General features: G+C 40.7%; 1 protein-coding gene across 1 annotated transcript in view; it reads right to left on the bottom strand.

The window, feature by feature from the left end:
- LOC137371955 (inactive dipeptidyl peptidase 10-like) overlaps positions 1 to 22,549 on the bottom strand; it is a 939,618-nt gene that overhangs the window by 237,342 nt on the left and 679,727 nt on the right. Inside the window, exons 6-7 of the mRNA XM_068035118.1 lie at positions 6,281 to 6,333; positions 625 to 706 (exon numbers count right to left, since the gene is read on the bottom strand). Coding sequence (XP_067891219.1) covers positions 625 to 706; positions 6,281 to 6,333 — 135 coding nt within the window. The remainder of the gene's footprint in view (positions 1 to 624; positions 707 to 6,280; positions 6,334 to 22,549) is intronic.

The raw sequence follows: 22,549 nt of genomic DNA, 5'->3' as shown, positions 1-22,549 counted from the left end.
CTGAAATCAGATCCAGTCCCCCACTGCAATTAGATCACCCCCTCCATGATAGAATTGCTTCTGACCACCACCTACAACCCTTGCTCCCCACTGCCCCCATAATCTCTCCCACCTCCCCTCCCCACAAGATCTATCTGCTCTAAGCCCAGCTTGGCTGTGGCCTTATTTTACAGGCTTTTCCACCCAAGTAGCAGCCAGACTGTCAATCAGTGGGAAGGAAACCTTCAGAAAAAAATTTCAAGTTGGCTGGCAGCGCCATGAATTAACTTGGCAAGTTAGTTTATGAGAGCCAAATTATTATCTGTTTTGATGAGTTATGATGGATTGCATGAAGTCTGCGCAAACTAATTGCGCATTGGATCCGAACAGTTCTGGGAGTGAGAAAGCATTGCTATTGATTCAGTCTGACCTGAATTCAGACCCAGATCATATAGGGGAAAGAATGGTATTCTCATGCTCAGGATTTGGATTATTTTATTAGCAGGTCCCAATACTGCAGTTTATGTAGTTAACCACATAATTTACCAGTACTGTTTTTAAATTAACAAAGTGAGATAACCAACAGTTCTTGCCTTTACGCTCCTAAAAAAAATGATCAATGGAAATGTTAAATGTAGTTCTTACCAGCTGCTGTCCTGCTATGCCCCATGCTGCATACTGTAATACAGAATTTGCCACCTCTGGAGGATTGAGTTCCCTTACTTCCCTTTATTAATAGAAAATTGAAACATATTAGTAGGTTTTACATAGCATTTAAGAATGGAGTTGAGTAAAAATCTGCTATCATCAACTAAAAAATGCTATTTGTAAAAGGAAACCTATGATATCAGTAAGAATTACATTAATTGCAAAATAAAAGCACATTAGTAAAAAGCTATGCATGTTTATCCTTGGAGAATGGCAAACAATTGGGCTAAGTAAGTATTTGGATTAACTTGGGGTTTGGATTCAGATATAATATGAATATTATGAAATTCGAACACCCTGAAAAGAAAGCTGAATTTTTTGGCTCACTTTTACCCATATTTAGTCTCAATAATCTTCATGAAGAACACCCTTGCTCAACGTTGTTCTAACATTTTAAAGGAGATGAAGTTTTTTTTCCTCTGCCAGGTTGGCTGGAGTAAATGGACGGAATTGTTGTCTCTCAGGGTGATGTCACATTCAACCCATCAAACAAAAACAAATGTACCAGAAAGTGAGCAGGACTAGACAGTCACCACAACAGTTGCCAAGGCAGAATCAGTGGCAGAGCCACTTCATGATCTGGCCAAAAAGAAGTAGAAAACCATCTCAATCACAAGACAGTCACATGAATATGCTATGTCATTTATGCCTTCCACTGGAGAAACACCTAAAAGAAACATTGGAATAGATTCTGGAAGAAACACACTTATCACCCAGGGCAAGCACAAGAGTACAGAACACTGACCACACATCAACTAATCATGCTTCGGGAAATAAATTGATTGCACTTTTTTTTCAAATTTAAGCGGAGTGTCTTCCTGTTGTTGCAGAATAAAGTTAGTGCAGAGAAACAATGAGCTTTAATTGTAACTTATATAGTGCAGTGGACAGTATTGGGGATGTTTGTGCTTTTGCCTTGTGGCTAGTCTACATGTTGGCAAGTCTATTTATGAAAGAAGGTCAGCCATTTAAGTGAATATCTTGTTGCATAGCTTTTTCTGCAGCAACATTCTAATGGTTAATGGCAGCATGGTCTCATGATGCAAGCTATGGTTAGGCCTTTTTGGATGGCAAAACTGTGAAGCATGCAGCAGACAACAATGATCTTTGTGTCCCTTGTGGGGTAGTGTTGCAAGTGTCCCTGATCCAGCCAAGTCCTCAAGTCTGTTTGAAGATGTTAATGATCTGTTCGATTATTATCCTCATTAATGCATGGTACCATTGAATCTACATTCAGTTTTTGATTATAGGTGTATCAACAGTGTCATTGGCCAGGTTCCATAGTTTAGCTTTTGTTTCCCAGGGACCAGCTTTGAAGTTTGCCTTCTCTTTCAAATAATCCATGCAAAGATTACCTTAAAATTAATGATTTGTAACTGCTGCCTAGAAGTGGGCCTTGGCCTGCATGACTCCATGTTGCTGATCATAGACTTTGGTGGAGTGAATCTCCTTGCCATAAGTGCCATGTCATTGTGTCTCAGAATTCAGAACATCGTTTGTGCACCACTAATAATGCTCCGGACTTTTGAGAATCTTGTGATGTGGAAGAATTCATTGTCCTGTCATTCTGCGGTTCTTTTCCCCTGAAATATTTGCGCTGGTGAGCAAAACATCAGTGATAACGGATCACTGCACTATGATTCACTGATACTGCAGAATCTCCTTTGGCAGTCTAGGAGAACTAAGAATAAGGGCAGTTATGACCTTGATTGCCATTTGTGGTGTTGTCCTGTGGTTGAGGATTGTATGCAGACCAGCTTGTAGCAGGTGGCACAACTCCATCACTGTTTCTATGATAATCCTTAGCCCTCTTCTGACAGATAGTTGCAGTTTCCTGATATGCAGGTTTGCAAGGCATCAAGTGCAACCCATGCACTGGAAGCCAGACATTTAAATGAGGGTCAACAGTTAAAATAACCAAAGGCCTCCTGCCATCATCTGGTGAGCAGAAAAATTAATTTGCTGGAGTGGTTTCCTACCAGAAACCTACTCTGTGTTAAAATTCTGTCGCCCTCCATCCCAAAGTCACCCTCGACTGGAGTATTTTCATTACCAAATAGGAGGCTCTGACCTGCTGGGGGTGTTCAAAATGATAAAGGGTTTCCATAAGTTAAATAAAGGAAGACTATTTGTTAGTAACTACAGGCCATAAATTTAAGATTATCACCAAAATGATGAAGTGAGAGGTTAGGAGAATTTTTTGTTATGCAGTGGGATGTTAGGAATGGAATGCCTTATCAGAAATAATGGTAGATGCAGCATCCATAAATGATTTTAAAAGGGAAGTCATAGAGAGATACAGCACTGAAACAGGCCCTTCGGCCCACTGAGTCTGTACCGACCAACCACCACCCATTTATACTGATCTTACATTAACCCCATATTCCCTACCACATCCCCTCCTTCCCTCAATTTTCCTACCACCTACTTACACTAGGGGCAATTTACAATGGCCAATTTACCTATCAAGCTGCAAGTCTTTGGCAGTGGGAGGAAACCAGAGCACCCGGTGAAAACCCACGCGGTCACAGGGAGAATTTGCAAACTCTACACAGGCAGTTCCCAGAACTGAACACGGGTCGCTGGAGCTGTGAGGCTGCGGTGCTAACCACTGCGCCACTGTGCCACCCCAAGTCAATATATGTATTGAAAAAGAAAATTTATAAGGACAGGAGAGTGGGATCAAGTGGATAGATTTGTCAGAGAGCCAGCACAGGCTTCTATGATTCATGATTGTCGTTACAAAATTACCACAGTTTGTCCAGATATCTCACCACTATAAATTGGCTTGTTGCTACCTATTAGATCCAGAAATTGGAGAAATAATTCACTACCTTAAGGCTAATTTGCAAGATTAACTGCTCCTGAATAAGATGCCTCTGGATAGAATGGGATCCACTTTTGTAAAATAATTTAAAAAAAACACTTACCATGTTTGCTTGCCACCTGCTATGATGGTAGAGAAATGCATATATCCATGCACAGAGGAACATTTATTTCCCTTTCTACATGGATGTGTATGCGTGTTTTTAAAGGATTGCCAAGCCCAATGTGACTGAGTTAAACCAAATGTAATAGGTAAACTGGCCAAATTCAGTTCAGTTGTATTCACCACAATCAGACTAGGCCCCCACCTGCCAAGAAAGAGGCACATTCATTTTGTCATGAACATTGGTTTTAAACAGTTACTGGAGTGAGGGGAGGACTTGTTGAACAGATCAGCCGTGGCTGGAAAAGACATCTGCATATTAACCGATGGTGTTTGGAAGGACAAAGCAGCCATTCCCTGACATTCAACCCACAATGGACTTTTGATCACCAGACATAGAAGGTGGAGGAGCTCGCATTCCAGTTGACTGCTAAGATGGCGGAATATACAAACGGACATGGTCAAACCCGCTAGTCACCTGACTAACCTGCTGGGCAACCTGAGTTTTTTGAATTTGTACTAACATTTTGAGAAGAAAGCTGTTTGCTCCTGGACTGAGAATCACAGAATCATACTGTGCAGAAGAGGCCCTTCGGCCCATCGAGTCTGCACTGATGCAGTAAAACACCTGACCTGTCTACCTAATCCCAGAAGATCTCCCTCCTGCTCCCATCTCTTTCTCACAAGCCTCTGAATCCACTGAAGACACATTAACCCCAGGAGAGCAAAGTCGCCTGTAGTGAACAAGGCTTTAAGAAGAATACTGGGCCCCAACGAAAAGCAAGATCTACCTACAATCAAGGACTCTACAGTGAGCTCAAAGAACCATAACAACAACTCTCCAGCTATTGCCTCAAATTTCTCACTTTATTTTTCTTCTGCTCTTTTCTGTCTCTATTTGCATGTGTGTATCGCGTATGCATGCCAGAGTGGGCGCGTCATGTATCCATAAGCGTTAACCGAATTAGAGTTTAAATTTAATAAATTTCAACTTTTCTTTAAACCTGAGAAAGCCTATTTGTGCTGGTTTCTTCACCTTATAATTCGAAAGCGGTGAACAAAGATTCACCAAGGGGGAGCTAAAAAAACACGGTGCGTTTAAAATTAAACCCTGCTACAGTAAGACCAGGTGAAGGCTGAAAGGGACCCCTCAACCTTTTTCTCACCTGGTCGTAACACCATGGATTAATCATAACTTTTAATAAAGCAAGAGGAACTTTGATGGAAGCCACCTCATTATTTTTGTATATTCCGCCATCTTAGCAGTCAACTGGAATGAGGACCAACCACCAAGATGTTAAAGAAGGTTAATAATATTGTTACGACCAGGTGAGAAATGGATCCAGGGATCCCTCTCAGCCTTTACCTGGTCTTACCACAACCGGGTTTAATTTTAAACCACCGTGTTTTTAGCTTCCCCTTGGTGAATCCTTGTTCACTGCTTTCCAATTATAAGGCAAAGAAACCAGCACAAACAGGTCTTCTTAGGTTTAAAGAAAAAAGGTTGCAATTTATCAAACTTAACTCTAATTTGGTTAACGCTTACGGATACATGACACACCCACACTAGCATGCTTACGCGATACACACATGCAGATAGAAGAGACAGAAAAGAGCAGAAGAAATTTAAAGTGGAAAAGTTTGAGGCAATTGTAGGTAGATCTTGCTTTTCATTGGGGCCCAGTATTTTTCTTAAACCTTGTTTGCTGTAGGAGACTTTTCCCTCTTGGGGTTCATGTGTTTTCAGTGGATTTGGAGTTCCATGAGAAAGAGATGGGAGCAGACAGGAGAGATCTTTTCAGTCCAGGAGCAAGCAGTCTTTCTCTGTTCAAAGTGTTTGTACAATTCAGAAAAACCTAGGTTGCCAAGCAGGTTAGTCATGTGACTAGCTGGTCTGACCACGTCTGATTGTGGATTCTCTGGTCTTAGCCAACTCTGGAATGTCTCTTCATACACAATACCTGGTGCTCAAAGTCCACTGTGGGTTAAATTGGAGCAGGGAATAGCCCCTTTGTCCTTCCAAGCATTGGTTGTTGGTATGCAAAAATGTTTTTCCAGCCAAGGGCCTGGTGATTTTTTAAGCAAGTCCTTTCTTCACTTCAGCAACAGTTTGAAATTTAATGTCCATGTGGCAAAATTAATATGCCTCATTCATGGCAGGTGGGGGTTCTAGCAATACTGGTAACATTTTCAATATCAAATACAATACAATACAAAATTAATGGATAATTCCATCTTTGTGATTCTGACAAATAATATCATGACATAATGCAACATTATAAACCTGATAGAGAGGTGCAAACAAGGTACCTTAGTCTTTAAATGCTCTATTACAAAGCTTTCTCACTGGCTTGAAGCAGGGAACAATGAATATCACTACTAACACTTCTGCTGCTGTTGGAAGTAATAAAGAAATCTAATGGTTCCTGTTCTCCCTCTCAACAATTCTTTATTGGTGGAGGATAATAAAATAATGAAAGACAAGGGGCAAATGGTAAGAAGCACTGAAAAATTAATGCCATATATGAAATTTAAAACCATTCAATCTGCTAACATCACAAAGTAGAATATTATCATGCATTTTAAATCTTTAATATTTGATTTGATCCTATAGAGCAAATTGAAACCTTTTAAAATAACTTCGCAAAGAGATATTTCACTGACCTGGTATGTATGTCATAAATAGCATATGATGCAGTGTAAGAGTAATGATAGACCTGCAAAAGATTTTTATAAATCATTACATTATGCAAAGAAATGGCCTTGTTGGCTTTTTATGCTTATTCTATATAGAATTGTGCCCTAATGGACATTTGTTTCTCTTTTAGTTGAGTCATATGACAAAATAATTAAAAGCAGTGGTTAATTTTCTAAATTGTCAGTGTTGATATTGTGAAAAAGAGCAATTAGCCAAAACACAGTAATCTTTCTTTTTGATTCTGATCCATGTTATTACATGTACTTTTCTAATCACAAAAGTGTTCATATCATCATTGATACTTAAGATAATTAGCATTTAAGATATTAATAAGAGCAAAAAGTAATTCAATAGCCTTCGATAAGTTCTAAATATTGGGGTAGATTTTAACTTAGGCCATTGGGTGCAAAAGGAACTGCAGGAACCTAAAAATAGCTTACTGTCCCATTTATGCCGGCACTTCAGCTGCCACCATCCTCAAAGGGACGTTCCGCTGGGCAGCTGGACCGCCTGTCTGTTTCAAGTAGTAATCCCTTCTCGTATGCAAATCCATGGTGTATGATGTATTTAGGACCCTGATTGCCAATTTGACAGTCAACCAGGGAGACCATGTGCTGTGCTGGGCTTGCTCTTCTCAGCTTTTCAGAGCAGTACAGCAGAAGGGGCACCAAAATGGTACATATACAATTATTTTTGTGGGACCAGCAGGAGCGACTGCCTGTCTGCCCACCAGACCTATATTCCTGCCAGCAAGAACAGTCTCCAGGCTACCTCCTCTGAAGCTGGTGAGCTGCAGCAGGCAACCATTTGGCACTGGCAGCTCGCTGGCGACATGGTAATGAGGCCCGACACTTGAAATGGACTCGGCCTTCCGCCAGCATGTTGGGATGTGCTCCACTGGTCAGCCCGATAGTTAAAATCTACCTTATTGAGTCTCGTATCAGGTCAGTTGATCTTGACATATCACTGATGAATCATTAAATGTATTTGAATATTCCATTTCAGGAAATAATTCTTTCCACTGAATAATGAGAGTCTCCTGAGTAAAATGAGTGAATATATTACAGCCTGCTCTCAGACAGTGTAATTAAGCTCAAAGAGTTAAATCTAATGGGAATTCTACAATCACTAGAAGTAATTTTGAGATCACTGTATCTATAAATATCTTACTTTTCTAGCACTGTGAAATAATGCGTACTACCCTTTAAATGGTTACAGTAGCCTTAACAATCAGATATTACACAAAACATAAGGCTATAAAGGTAGCATAGAATAATATGGAAATTGTAAAAGCACTATAATTGCAATTAAAATATCGAGGGAGGTTTGAATGTTGAAAAAACCCCTGCATGCTACATCTTTTAAATGAAAAGTATGTGTACTTATGATTCTTCATTGAAAAACCTCACAAAGGAAAAGACACATGTATTCTGTAAAGCAATAGAAGTTTACAGCACAGAAGGAAGCTTTTCAGCCCAGCATGTCTGTGCCAGTTTTCTGTTGGTACAAGACAACATTTATCCTACTGCCCTGCTCTCTCCTCATAATCTCATATTTTCTTCTGCTTCAAATGTTTAACTACATTTCCTTAAAAGATGCAGTGGTCTCTGCCTCAACTATTTTCTGTGTAAAGAAATTTCTCATGATCTATCTCCTCACATACTGAGTGATCATTTTAAATTGGTGGTTTCTTGTCATTGGCTTCACAACCAGAGGGGCTGGGGTTAGATGAAGGGTATATGCCCGAAACATCATAACTTGTGTTTTCAATTTACAGATGCCGACGAACATGCTGTGTGTTTCTAACAGTTTATGCTTTATTTCTGTAATCATTATCACAACCCTTCATGGTTTTAAAAAGCTTTATTATATCTCCTCTGAGCCATCTCTGCCCCAGTGGAAATCGTATCTCAAGTCTGTCCTTATAACTACAGTTTTTATCCCGAGTATCATCTTGGTAAATTTATGTCTTATACTTACAATGGTTTTCATGTCCCACCTATAATATAGATCCAAAACTGAACACATTACTCTAATTGTGCCTTAACATTGCCTACACAAATTTATCGCTAAGTTTTTATTCATATGTTCTGAGCCCCTATTGTAAAACCTCAAATTCTACAGATTTTAGTGTGGCTAATGTATCTGAACTGTCAAGGAATTTATGTATTTACATTCAGAAATCTTTCTGTTCCTCTGTACCTATCAGCAAACTTTTACTGAGTGTATACAGATTAGACCAAGCCTACAGCAACAGTTAAAGACAATTTACATGATGCAACTGTAACACAAGCTATAGGGCATGGTAGAATAGTTTGCATTGCCAGGGAATACCATTGGGAATAACAACCAGTTAATTAATTAGAGTAACATTTTGAGTGGAGATTGGAATCTAGCGATCAGTTCGCTGGTCTTTTCTTTCTATTGTTACGTTTGTCCACAGAAAAGGATGGAATGCATTCTTATTAGTCTCTAAAAGCTTCAATAGGAATCTTAATGGATTATCTGAAATGGTGTTCAATACAAAACTCATTCAGCAGCTGTTTCCTATGAAAGCTAAAGAAATTACACAGAGGAGAGTTATTGCTGTAAACAATAATAATTTTGAGTGGAAAGGATATCACTGATCAAGCAGCAAATTGTATGCAACCTGGAATACAGGTTAATATCAGACAGGAATCGGAGCAGGGCTGGAAAATAAAGCAGTTTTAGTTTTGATGAATGTTGCACACCTGGAAAGTTGAGATATCTGTTCTCTCCACAGATGCTGCCTGACTGGCTGAGTGTTTCCAGTATTTTCTGTGTTTGTTTCTAGTTTCTAGCAGCTGCAGTTTTTTTTTTGCTATCTGTTTAAACCCAAATGTAGGATGGGGTCCCCTTCAATGAGAAAGTAGTATTCTGTAAATCTAAATCAACTGTTCAGTTCATATGGTTTTGGATGTATCCATGTAATGGTTATAGTTCTAGAAGGGCAAATAGAAATCTTTTTTCTATGTATCTCAGAGCAAATTCATTCATTTAAACAATAATGGAATCTCATTTATTTGGTGAGCGCTGAGAATTTAAAAGAAACCACTTTAACTTATGTACAACAACAAGTTGTATTTATATAGAGCCATTAAAGTAGCAAAACATCCCAAGGTGCTTCATAGAAGAGTTAACAAACAAAATTTTCACCAAACTACATTAGGGTACCTTTGGGTAGATGATCAAAAACATGGTCAAAGAAATAGGTTTTAAGGAGCGTCTTAAAGGAGGAAAGAGAGGTAGAGAGGCGCACAGGTTTAGGGAGTGAATTCCAGAGCTTAGGACCTTGGCAGCTGAAGGCATGGCTACCAATGGTGGAGTGATTTAAAATCGGGAATGCTGAAGAGGCCAGAATTGGAGGGCGCAGAGATCTTGGAAAGTTGGAGGGTTGGAGGAGATTACAGAGAAAGGGATAGGTGAGGCCACAGAGGGATTTGACAATTGGGATGAGAACTTTAAAATCGAAACACTGCTTAACCATGAGCCAATGTAGGTCAGTAAACATGGGAGTGATGAATGAACAGGACTTAGTGCGAGTAAGGACACAAGCAGCAGAATTTTGGATATCCTCAAGTTTACAAAGTGTAGAACATGGGAGGCTAGCTAGAAGTGTGTTGGAATAGTCAAGTCTAGAGGTAGCGAAGGCATGGATGAGGCTTTCTGTAGCAGATGAGTTGAAGCAGGGGCGAAGTTGGGCGATATAACGGCAGTGGAAATAGGTGGCCTTAATGATAGCTCGAATGTGTGTTTGGAAGCTCATCTCGGGATCAGAAATGGCTAAAAAGTTGCTGTAGTGTTTGATTTTTAAAAATTTGTTCATGGGATGTGAGCATCACTGGCTAGGACAGCATTTATTGCCCATCCCTAATTGCCCTTGAGGAGATGGTGGTGAGCTGCCTTCTTGAAACGCTGAAGTCCTTGTTGGGTAGGTACACCCACAGAGCTGTTAGGAAGGGAGTTCCAGGATTTTGACCTGGCGACAGTGAAGGAATGAGGAATGGCGATATAGTTCCAAGTTAGAATGGTGTGTGGCTTGGAGGGGAACTTGAAGGTGGTGGTGTTCCCATGCACCTGCTGCCCTTGATCTTCTCCGTGGTAGAGGGTTTGGAAGGTGCTGTCTAAGGAGCCTTGGTGCATTGCTGCAGTGCATCTTATGGATGGCACACACTGCTGCCACTGTGCATCAGTGGTAGAGGGAGTGAATATTTGTAGATGGGGTGCCAATCAAGTGGGCTTCTTTGTCTTGCATGGTGTCGAACTTTTTGAGTGTTGTTGCAGCTGCACCCATCCAGGCAAGTGGAGTGTATTCCATCACACTCCTGACTAGTGCCTTGTAGATGGTGGACAGGCTTTGGGGAGTCAGGAGGTGAATTAGTCCTCGCAGGATTCCTAGCCTCTGATCTGCTCTTGTAGCCCTGGTTTTTATATGGCTACTCCAGTTCAGTTTCTGGTCGATGGTAGCCCCTAGGATGTTGATAGTGGTGGATTCATCGATCGTAATGCCACTGAATGTCAAGGGGAGATGTTTGGATTCTCTCTTGTTTGAGATGGCCATTGCCTGGCACTTGTGTGGTGTGAAAGTTAGTCGCCATTTATCAGCCCAAGCCTCGACATGGTCCAGGTCATGCTATATTTCTACATGGACTGCTTCAGTATCGGAAGAGTTGCAAATGCTGCTGAACGTTGTGCAATCATCAGCGATTAGCCCCACTTCTGACCTTATGATTGAAGGAAGGTCATTGATGAAGCAGTTAAAGATGGTTGGGCCCAGGACACTATCCTGAGGAACTCCTGCAGTGATGTCCTGGAACTGAGATGATTGACCTCTAACAACCACAACCATCTTCCTTTGCACTAAGTATGACTCCAGTCAGTGACAAGTTTTTCCCCTGATTCCCATTGACTCCAGTTTTGCTAAGGCTCCTAGATGCCATACTTAGTCAAATGCTGCCTTGATGCCAAGGGCAGTCACTCTCACCTCACCTCTTGAGTTCAGCTCTTTTCTCTGAGTTTGGTTGTATTAGTCTGTCTGAATACTTATCTGTGTTCACTGTGCTTGATTCTCAAGCCAATGGGTAGAGCTGAAGAATTTGAAACTGAAACTAAAAAAGAGCAGGACCAGAATGTTCTACAGATAACACAGACTGTCTGAGAAGACGTTGTACTGCGATCTTGTAGTACAGAGGTGCAGAGATATGTTAATGTGCTGTAAATAAACCAGTCGGTGATTTAATACAAGTGTGATAACTGCATTGCTCCGAGATAAATCACATATATATAATATATCCAACAACCCGGTGTAAACATAACAAAAACATGGCTACAGGGTTGATTCAACAAAATTTTATGTTATCCGCTCCAGAATCATTTCTTTCAACGCCAGGAAATCCTCCCTTGCACTGGGAGTGATGGATTTTAGGGTTCAAGACCTACCTGCTCATTACAGGGATGGACAGCTTGATATAAAAGTGAGCCATAAGCAAGCGGTCCTTGTACACTGTCTTGGAGCAGAAGGCCAGCAGCTTTTTGATCAGCTCACAGAAGATACATCTACATTTGATATGGCGAAAAATACTTTGGGCCAAAGAAAAGTGTGATGATAGAGCGATACGCATTCTGCCAGAGATCCCAGGGACATGGTGAGCCCATTAAACAATGTGTGACAGCATTGCAGCAATTGGCAGCTACATGTAAATTTAGCACACGAACCAACAAACTAATTCATGACCAATTAATTGAAAAGACTTCAATTCCACCAATTAGGGAACGTCACCCCATGGAGGATGATGATTTAACCTTGGAAAAAGCCATCACCTTTTCAGTCCAGATCAAATCTGCCATGTTAGTTTTGAAGACGTTATGCACACATGCACCCTTTGACTCAGGGCTGCAGACACAGCTTGGCCAACCAGCTTCAGTGCATGGTTTAAGGGCAAGAAGACCTCAGCAACTTCATCAAAATGTGCCCCATCATGGTCAGATACCTTCAAAACTGTGCCCAAATTGTGGAAGTGGTCATCAAGTCACAATGCCATGTTCATCTCGAGGAAAAAAAACATGTGGGGGAGTCTCTTCCTGAGAGTGAGCTACAACATATTTATTTATTTAGAGATACAGCACTGAAACAGGCCCTTCGGCCCACCAAGTTTGTACCGACCATCAACCAGCCATTTATATTAATCCTACACTAATCCCATATTCCTACCACATCCCCACCTGTCCCTATATTCCCCTACCACCTACCTATACTAGGGGCAATTTATAATGGCCAGTTTACCTACCAACCTGCAAGTCTTTTGGCTTGTGGGAGGAAACCGGAGCACCCGGAGAAAACCCACGCAGACACAGGGAGAACCTGCAAACTACGCACATGCAGTACCCAGAATTGAACCCGGGTCGCTGGAGCTGTGAGGCTGCAGTGCTAACCACTGCGCCACTGTGCCACCCAAACATATATTTACCATCACAAAAAGTCAAGAACCACGTCACTTTAAGGAGTGCTTAGTCACGATTGCAGTCATCCCAGTGTCATTTCTTATCGAAGTTGCCGCGAAAGTATCTATTTTGAGTGACAAACTCTACCATCGGTATTTTTCGCAATTCTCTCTCTCTCCTGCAACAGACACTCTCAAGCTTATGACGACACTATCATTCCAGTTTCGGGGACGATCACAGTTCCAGTATGCTACAAAAAATGTCACCCTAGACAGGGTCACTTTCTATGTAACTAAAGGCCGAAGCCTTATGGGGTTGAACCTTTTTCGATAGGCTTGGATTCAAACTTGAAGACCCCAACACAGCACACATTAATGGGATTGATAATGCAGATTAGACACGTCAGTATACTTCCTTATTTACTCGATTTGGAGGGATCAAGGGGTATTGTCAAGCACCTCGTGTTGACACATCAATTCGACCAGTTTCACAAAATTTGAGACGGTTGCCATTTGCAATTCGTACCAAAGTGTCATAGGAACTGAAATGGCTAGAAGCAGATGGTATCATTGAGTGAATCAACTCATCACCATGGCTATCAAATCTAGTCATTGCACGATGGAGAAATGGTGAACTTAGACTATGCATTGACCTTAAGGCAGTCAACAAAGCTATCATAACAGACAAGTATCCACTTTCGACAATTCAAGAACTGTCAGCATAATTTCATCACTCCATAGTCTTCACAAAGCTTGATATACCACGGAGCTATCTTCAGATATCTCTAAAAGAACAAAGCTTACAGCTTTTCTTACCCATAAAGTTGTATTTCAGTACCACAGAATGACCTATGGACTAAGTTCATCACCTAGTGCGGTCCAGAAGATCGTTTCTTCAGTCTTGTCAGATATTGAGGGGACGCTCAACCTACTTGATGACGTCGTTGTCCACGGAAGGGACAAAACTATACATGATCAACACTTATCAGCAGTGCTCGCTTGACTTGCAAAACACAATTTGACACTAATTAAGGACAAATGCACATTTGCAGCACCTGAGATTGACTTTCTAGGTTACAGAGTGACAGCAGCTGGAGTAACGCCTACACACCCTCTGACCGGAAAGACACCAGCCGAACTTATGATAGGTCTTAACTTTCGCATACCACTGACCGTTCTTAAGCCATCACTACCAGTTAACGACAATATCAGAGCAAAAGCAGATGAAATCACAAAGCAACTAGGTAAAGCAAAAGCATACTTTGACAAATGTACAGGTGTAAGGGAACCACAATTTAAAGTTGGAGATTGGGTTCAAATCAAATGGCCAAATCGCGACCACAAACTTGCTTCATCAGTATCAGGTCCAAAATAGATTAACTGTTTGCAAGGTACTGATGCTTATCTGTTGGATGACAACACCAAGTGGAATGCGAGATGTTTGATAGGGAGCAGACCAGGCTATTTTGAGGATAATGGTTATGAGGATACATTTCCTTTTCCTATGAGTGATATTGATCATCTGTCTCATCGATGTGATCAAACAGATCCACAACCTTAAACTCGTAAATCTAATCGTAGACCGAAGAGACCTTCCTATCTCTAAGACTATTTCTATACTTGGAGAAAACAGACAAGCTGAACTAAGAAATAACTTGATGTTTAGCATACTTTAATTCAAAAATAATGTCTCTAGTTAAAAGGGTGAAAATATAGTGTTTGAATGATCTGGGTTTAATTGTATTAGTCTGTCCACTTATCTGTATCCACTGTGCTTGATTGCTTAAGCCTATGGGTGAAGCTGAAGAATTTGAAATTGAAACTAAAAAAGAGCTGGACCAGAATGTTGTACAGATAACACAGACTGTTCTGAGAAGACACTGTACTGAGATCTTGTAGTGCAGAGATATTTTAAAGTGCTGTTGTTATGACCAGGTGAGAAGGGGTCTAGGGATTCCCTCTCAGCCTTTGCCTGGTTTAACTGTAACGGGGTTTAATTTTTAAAACACCGTGTTTTTAGCTCCCCAGCTCAGTGAATCTTTGTTTGCCACTTTCCAATTGTAAGGCAAAGAAATCAGACAGGTTTTCTTAGATTTAAACAAGAAAGGTGGAAGTTTATTAATCTTACACTCTAATTCGGTTAATGATTACAAATATGCGACAGGACCACGCTAGCATGCATGTGCGATAAACACACATGCAGAGAGAGACAGAAAAAGTAGAAAGAATAAATGGGAACAGTTTCAGGCAATATCTGGTAGTTATTTAAGGTCTTTTAAGTTCAATGGGGAGTCTTTGGTTGCCGGTAAGTCTTGCTGTTCTTTGGGGCCCAGTGCACACTTCAACTTGTTTTGATGTAGGAATCTTTTCTCTCTTGAGATTTGTGTGTCTTCAGTGGGTCCGGAGGCCTGTGAGAAAGCCAGAGACAGCCAGCCAGGAGAGAGAGCTCTCTTGTTCCAGGTTCAGTTGCACTCTGCAGTCTGACCAAAACTGTCCTGTGAGCACAATTCAAAACTCCAAGTTGGCCAGCAGGTTAGTCATGTGAATAACTGTTTAAACAAACTTCTGCATTTGTGGATTTCAAAATGTCTCGGTGTGGGGGTTTGCGGTGTAGTGCTGTCTCCCACACCGACCAGATGTGGATCACCATTGCCCAGACTAATCTCTGTAAATTGAATCAGTGAGCAATTCTTCTGTCTCTCCAAGCACTGTCTCTTAGTATGCAAATGTTCTTCCAGCCAAGTGTGTGATGATCTCTTGTAAAACAAGTCATTTCTTCACTCTAGCAAAAGTTTAAAATTAATGTTCATGATGAAATTAATATGCCTCATTCTTGGTAGGTGGGGCTCTTCATGACACTGTAAATAAATCAGTTGGTGATTTACTACAAGTGTGATATCTGTACTGCTCTGCGATAACTCAGATATATAATATATCCAGTAAATATAACAGTTGCAAACAGTTTGGTTCATTCTTGCAGTTGCCAGGGAGAAGGATGGAGTCAGTGGCTAGGGAACAGAGTTTATGGTGAGTACCTTCAAAAGTATATATTTTTAAACTTCTTAAAGATTGTAATTAAAACAAATAACCCAATTTTGACAGGGCGTGTAGAAAATTTGGAAAATCTAATGCTTCCATTTGCACCTGATCTATGACAGTAAACTGAGCAAATTTAGTTCTGTTTGATTCCAAAAATGAATTGCATGAATGTCAGATAAATTAAAAGTAAATTCCCAGTTACCTGAATAAATATGAAAACCAAAAAAACCTACAACTTCTGTTGATGAGCTGGAAGTGGATGTGTGTTATGTCTAGAATTTGAACAACTTTGATTGATGTAACAGCTAATTAAGCAACTCCTCCATTCAATCTTAATTTGGAATCACAGCAGATTAAGAGTGTCAAAGGAAACGTACTCTAACTGCTGCCAGAGAGTAAACACAGCAAGTTCATTAAGATAAGAAAACAATTCTAATCTATGGAGACATATATCACAGGGTTTTAATTAGTGGGCACAACAGCTTAACTAAAACCCTATTACAGAAAGCAAATGGGATGAATATAGATCAGGTTGATCCACATCTATTTGCTCCATTGCACTTTAATACTCCATTTACACAGGGAAGTAGCATCTCTTAATCAGTATATTGATGTGGCTATCATTGCTTTATGCCTACCAATACATCAATGATGTCAACAATATAAATGGCATCGGCAACATACATATTGGACTGTGGTACAAGTAAACATATCTTATGTTGGTTTAAGCATTCGTGCTGTGTCATTTCCTTGACACCATTTATTGTGCTCTTGTAGAACAACTACACCTTTATTAGCATTGTGGTTAGGTTACAAGGGCATTTACCATTATGGTTAATTTTCATTTGATCTGAACAAAGCACTGGTGTTAACAGCTGAAAATACAGTTACTCCACATGGATTATTAATAATGCCATTAGCTTTTCCTTATCAGAAATAATGAAGGCAATGACATTTCATACATTGCTGGTATTAAACACTGTTGACTAGGAATTAATGAGCCAGCTGATTTTAAGTATTTAATTTGGTTTGACCTGAGTCGAGACCACTAGATCAGATTTATATAGAATTTTACAACACAGGAACAGGTCACTTGTCCAACAGGTTTATGCACCACAAACATTTTGACTTAGAAATTGGCCTGCACAATGTCTGCTTTTCAGGTGCCAAATGGCCTCCTCAGCCTCCAAGGGACAGGCAGGAAGTGCATGCTCATTATGAACCAGTAGTGCAAAAGGAAAATACTGTGGATCCTGGAAATCTGAAACAAAAACAGATAACGCTGGAAATACTCAGCAGGTCAGGAAGGATCTGTGGTGAGAAAAGCAGAGTTAACCTTTCAGGTCGATGATCATTCATCAGAACGAGTCAGTAGTGCACCACCGTCATATTGGTAAAGGCCAAAAAATCAGCAGTCGACCCTTTGCGTATTTAAATAAGGGTCATAATGCCTTTTTGAGGCTCCTACTGGAAGATAAACACGTGGGAATATGATGTGACGATTACGGAGACCTGGCTCAAAAAAGGGCAGGACTGGGTATTAAATATTCCTGGTTACAAAATGTTCAGGAAAGATAGGGAAGGAAAGAAAGGAGGAGGGACAGCAGTATTGATAACAACAACAACATATATTTATATAGCACCTTTAATATAATAAAACATCCCAAGGTGTTTCACAGAAGCATTATAAAACAAAGTATGACACTGAGCCACAAAAGGAGATATTAGGTCTGATGACCAAAAGCTTGGTCAAAGAGGTAGGTTTTAAGGAGTGTCTTAAAGGAGGGAAGTGATGAGGAGAGGTGTAGGAAGGGTATTCCAGAGCTTGGGGCCTAGGCAACTGTATTTTCTTTTGTATCATATGGTTTAGATTGTATCATATGGAAAAGGACAAGGAGCACTTCAGAGTAAAAATAATTAATTGGGGTAAGGCCAACTCAATGGGGTGATAATGGATCTGGCGCATATAAATTGGAAAGAGATTGGCAGGCTAAACTAATGGAACAATGGGCTGTAGAGATAGTTCCAGTGGAGTCAAATGCATTCCAACAAGGAGGAAAGGTAGGACAAACAAGTCAAGAGCTCCCTGGATGATGAAAGAGATGGAGTAAAATGAAGCAGAAAAAGGGTGCATAGACAGATGTCAGGTGGATAATACAATTGAGAACCGGGCTGAATATAGAAAATTCAGAGTGGAAGTAAAAAAAAAGAAATAAAAGCAAAGAGAGAGTATGAGAAGAGACTGGCAGCTAACATAAAAGGGAATCTCAACCCTTCTATAGGCATAGTAAAAGGGTAGTAAAAGGAAGAGTGGGGCTGATTAGGAACCTAAAATAGGTATTTACGCATGGAAGCAGTGGACATGGCTGAGGTACTAAATGAATACTTTGCATCTGTCTTTACCAAGGAGGAAGATGCTGCCAAAGTCATAATGAAAGAGGAGGTAGTTGAGCCACAGAATGGGCTACGAATTGATAAAGAGGAGGTATTAGATAGGTTGGCTGTACTTAAAGTTGATAAGTCATCAGGACCAGATGAGATGCATCTGAGATTCTGGGGGAAATAAGGATGCAAATTGTGAGGCACTAGCCATAATCTTCCAATCCTCTTTAGGTGGTGCCGTAGGACTGGAGACTTGCAAAGGCTCAAAAAAGGATGCAAGGGTAAACCCATCAACTACAGGCCAGTCAATTTAACCTCGATGGTGAGAAAGCTTTTAGTTTTGTCCCAAATTATTATTTCCAACACTCACTTGGACAAATGGTATTAATTAAGGAAAGCCAGCATGGATTTGTTCAGGGCAAATTGTGTTTAATTAACTTGATTGAGTTTTTTGATGAGCTAACAGAGGGTTCATGAAGGTAATGCAGCTTATGTGATGTACATGGACTGCCAAAAGGATTTTGATGAAGTGTTTGTCAGCAAAGTCAAAGCACATGGAATAAATGGGACAGTAGCAGCATGGATATGAAGTTGGCTAAGTAACAGGAAGCAGAGAGTAGTGGTGAATGGTTGTTTATCAGACTGGAGGAAGGTATATAGTGGTGTTCCCCAGGGACTATTGCTTTTCTTGATACATATTAATGACCTAGACTTGGGTGTACGGGGCAAAATTTCAACATTTGCGGATGACACATAACTTGGAAGTATTGTGAACTTTGAGGAGGAAAGTGATAGACTTCCAAAGGACATAGAGAGGCTGGTGGAATGGGTCGACAAGTGGCAGATGAAATTTAATGCAGAGAAGTGTGAAGTGATTCATTTTTGGTAGGAAGAATGAGGACAGGCAATATAAAACAAAGGGTACATTTCTAAAGAGGGTGAAGGAGCAGGGGGACCTGGGGGTATATGTACACCAATCATTGAAGGTAGCTGGGCAGGTTGAGAAAGCAGTTAACAAAGCATATGGGATCCTGGACTTTATAAATAGCAGCAGAGAGTACAAAAGCAAGAAGGTTATGAGGAATCTGTGTAAAACACTGGTTTGCCTCAACTGAAATATGGTGTCCAAATCTGGGCACCATACCTTATGAAGGATGTGAAGGCATGAGAGAGAGTGCAGAAAAGATTCATGAGAATGGTTCCAGGGAAGTGGAATTTCAGTTATGTGGATAGATTGGGGAAACTGGAGCTGTTTTCCTTGGAGAAGAGGAGATTAAGAGGAGATTTGACAGAGGTGTTCAAATTAATGAGGGGTCTAGACAGAGTAGATAGAGAGAAACTGTTCTCCTTGGCTGAAGGGCTGAGAACCAGAGGACACCAAATTAAGGTGATTGGCAGAAGAAGCAACCATGACATGAGGAAAAAAATTAAATGCAGTGTGCGGTTAGGATCTGGAATGCACTGTCTGAGAGGGTGGTGGAGGCAGTTTCCATCGAGGCTTTCAAAAGAGAATTGGATATTTATCTGAGGAGAAATAAATTGCAGGTCTGTGGGGAAAAGACAGGGGAGTGGGTCTAGGTGAGTTGTTCTTGCAGAGAGCTGGCATGGACATGATGGGCTGAATGGCCTCCTTCTATGCTGTAACCATTCTATGATTCTATTCTATTATTGGTTTGCCCTGAAGTGACCAGCACAAGCACCAGATGCACTCAGGAAAACCAGGTGTACATGCAGCTTAACAGGTTTTTAAAATATACTGAACTGAATGTACAGCCAGAAGGAAAAGGATTGCTCCCATTGACTACACATTCAATGAATTTGTGCCATTGCTGGGCACTGCTCCCTCCTCAATCACTGCCAGCCATCACTACCCACTATCTATACTGTCTCCACTGGCCCACCATGTCCTCTCGCCCAGATTGCCCCTCCTTCCCAGTCCCCTTTAATCACTGACCTGAGGGTCACGACTAACATTATAAGATCGCAATTTTCCATCATCGCGGCCGTCTGCCTTTGCCACTTGCGTTTTGCAGGGATCTCCCGCCTCCTGGTTACGGTCGGCGCCACTAATTGGGTGCTGAACTCACCACCAGCCCAACTAGGGCAATTTACATTTCAAGATAGAATTACGTGAGCGATGCAGTTGCATCGTGGGGTCAGGACCCAGAAATGTATGCTCCGGGTTGTTGATGTGGTGCACTCAGTGCTATGTGGATGCAGTCAATTATGTTCTATGCCTGGGGGAAGCCTTTTATCTTGGTGAAGTCCAGAGCTCTGTCTTCCTGCTTTGCTGCCTCAATGGGGAAAGACAGGAATTTGTTTTGCTGAGCAAGGAGCACATCCGTCACCCATTTGATTGGCTTTCCGAATGTTAGTTGCTGTACTCTGGAATGACCCTGAAGCATAGAAATTCAGAGCAACAGGCTGTGAGATGTGTGCACTGGTGCAGGGCTTCTGTAACAGGTGACATAGCTCTGTCACAGCCTCCCTGGCAAAGCGGAGCTGCTGGACACACTGCTCCACAGTTAACTGGAGGCAAGACATTTTGTTTCTGTACACCTGTATGATGTGAGGCCTTCTTTACCCTCTTCTCCCAGTAGCTCCAGGTCTCTGGACTCTTACAAAGCCAGAAATAAGCCTAAGAGTCCACTAGCAGGCTGAAATGACTTACTGTATGCAGTTGAGGAACATAGAAACAGAAGTAGGCCATTCAGCCCCTCAAGCCTGTTCCACCATTCAATGAAGTCATGGCTGATTGTATCCTAACTCCATCCACCTGCCTTGGCTCCATATCCCTTCATAACCTCGCTCGCAAAAAATCTGTCAATTTCTGATTTTAAGTTATTAGTTCAGCTTCATCTATTGCTTTTTACAGGAGAGAGTTCCACACTTCTACCACCCTGTGCATGAAGATGTGTTTTCTAATTTTTCCCCTGAATCATCTGGCTCTGATTTTAAGATTATGTTCCCGTTCTCCTAGATTCCCCACCAGCAGAAAAAGATTCTGTCTGTCTACTCTATCAATTCCTTTCATAATCCTAAAAACTTTAATCAAATCATGCCTTAACCTTCTATATGCCAGGGAATACAAGCCTAATTTATGTAATCTGTTCTCATAATCTAACCCTTGGAACTCTGGTAATATTCTGGTGAATCTATGCTGCACTTCTTCCAAGCCCAGTGTATCCTTTCTATGGTGTGGTGCTCAGAACCGTACAAAGTACTCCAGACGTGATCAAATCAAAACTTTGCATAGATGTAACAAAACTTCCTCCCCTTTATATTCTAGCCCTCTAGTTATAAAGGCTAACATTCCATTAGCCTTTTTGATTATTTTTTGTACTTGACTATACCTTAGTTATTTGTGTACACGGCCTCCTAAATCTATTTGGACCTCCACTGTTCTTAGCACTGTAAATAACAAAGTGCAGCCTCCTTCCCAACTGTTGCTGCCAAGGATTTGTAGAATGAATGATTTCAAGATGATTGGTAGAAGAGTCCTCAATAAAGCACAGGACCCGAAATTACATATATTTATTAGGCTCCCAATGTTTACAGGCAAGGCCCCTGAGCAAATATGGCACCTGGCACATTTCCAGGGCAATTCGGGAGTGGCAGATTGCAACACGAACTTCAGAAGTCTGGTGCTGATTTTACACAAGAAATATAGGTGGCCATGAATCAAATATCTTCCCCATGGTTTCTTAAGATTTAAAGAACATGATTTCTCCACTTTTTATTTACTATTTTCTTTGAGTTTGTGCTCGTTCTATTTTCTGCTGTAAATTTCACTATTTTTGCCCTGGAATTTTTATTGATCCTAGTTCAGCATGGATCAGAAATGTAAAAGATCTTTTTCTTCCCTAAATTATTTTATTTCATAATTTATACTTCATTTTCTTCTTTTCATATATTTCTGGTCGACACTTGTCTGTTGTTTTAAATTTTGCCTTTACCATATGTATTTCTACATAATTATTCTTTTTGTTACCAGTTCTTTTATTTTCTCATTATTTCCATTCTTTGCTCCATCAAATAAGTGTAACAATGATGGGATGCAGTGTAGTCAAAATGAGAAGGCACAACGTATAGGTTAATTAGCTTAGTGAGAATGCACAGAATGAGTCTCGAGGGTCATTTTGCACCAGCATTGATGAGGATATGTACAAGAATCTGGGGATATGTTATTTATGTTATAGTATCATGGAGAATGTGGATGAAAATCAGTGGAGAAATTAATTGCAGTTGTGTCAGAATGGGGCGTGAATGTAATAGATTTCTAGGATGCATGTTAGATCCAGCATACCTCTTGCCAATCCCAATCTGAGTGGATCATCCATAAATTTCAGAACA

This window comes from Heterodontus francisci, chromosome 7, assembly GCF_036365525.1.
Source record: "Heterodontus francisci isolate sHetFra1 chromosome 7, sHetFra1.hap1, whole genome shotgun sequence".
Taxonomy (NCBI): domain Eukaryota; kingdom Metazoa; phylum Chordata; class Chondrichthyes; order Heterodontiformes; family Heterodontidae; genus Heterodontus; species Heterodontus francisci.
This window is presented reverse-complemented; position numbering and strand designations above follow the sequence as displayed.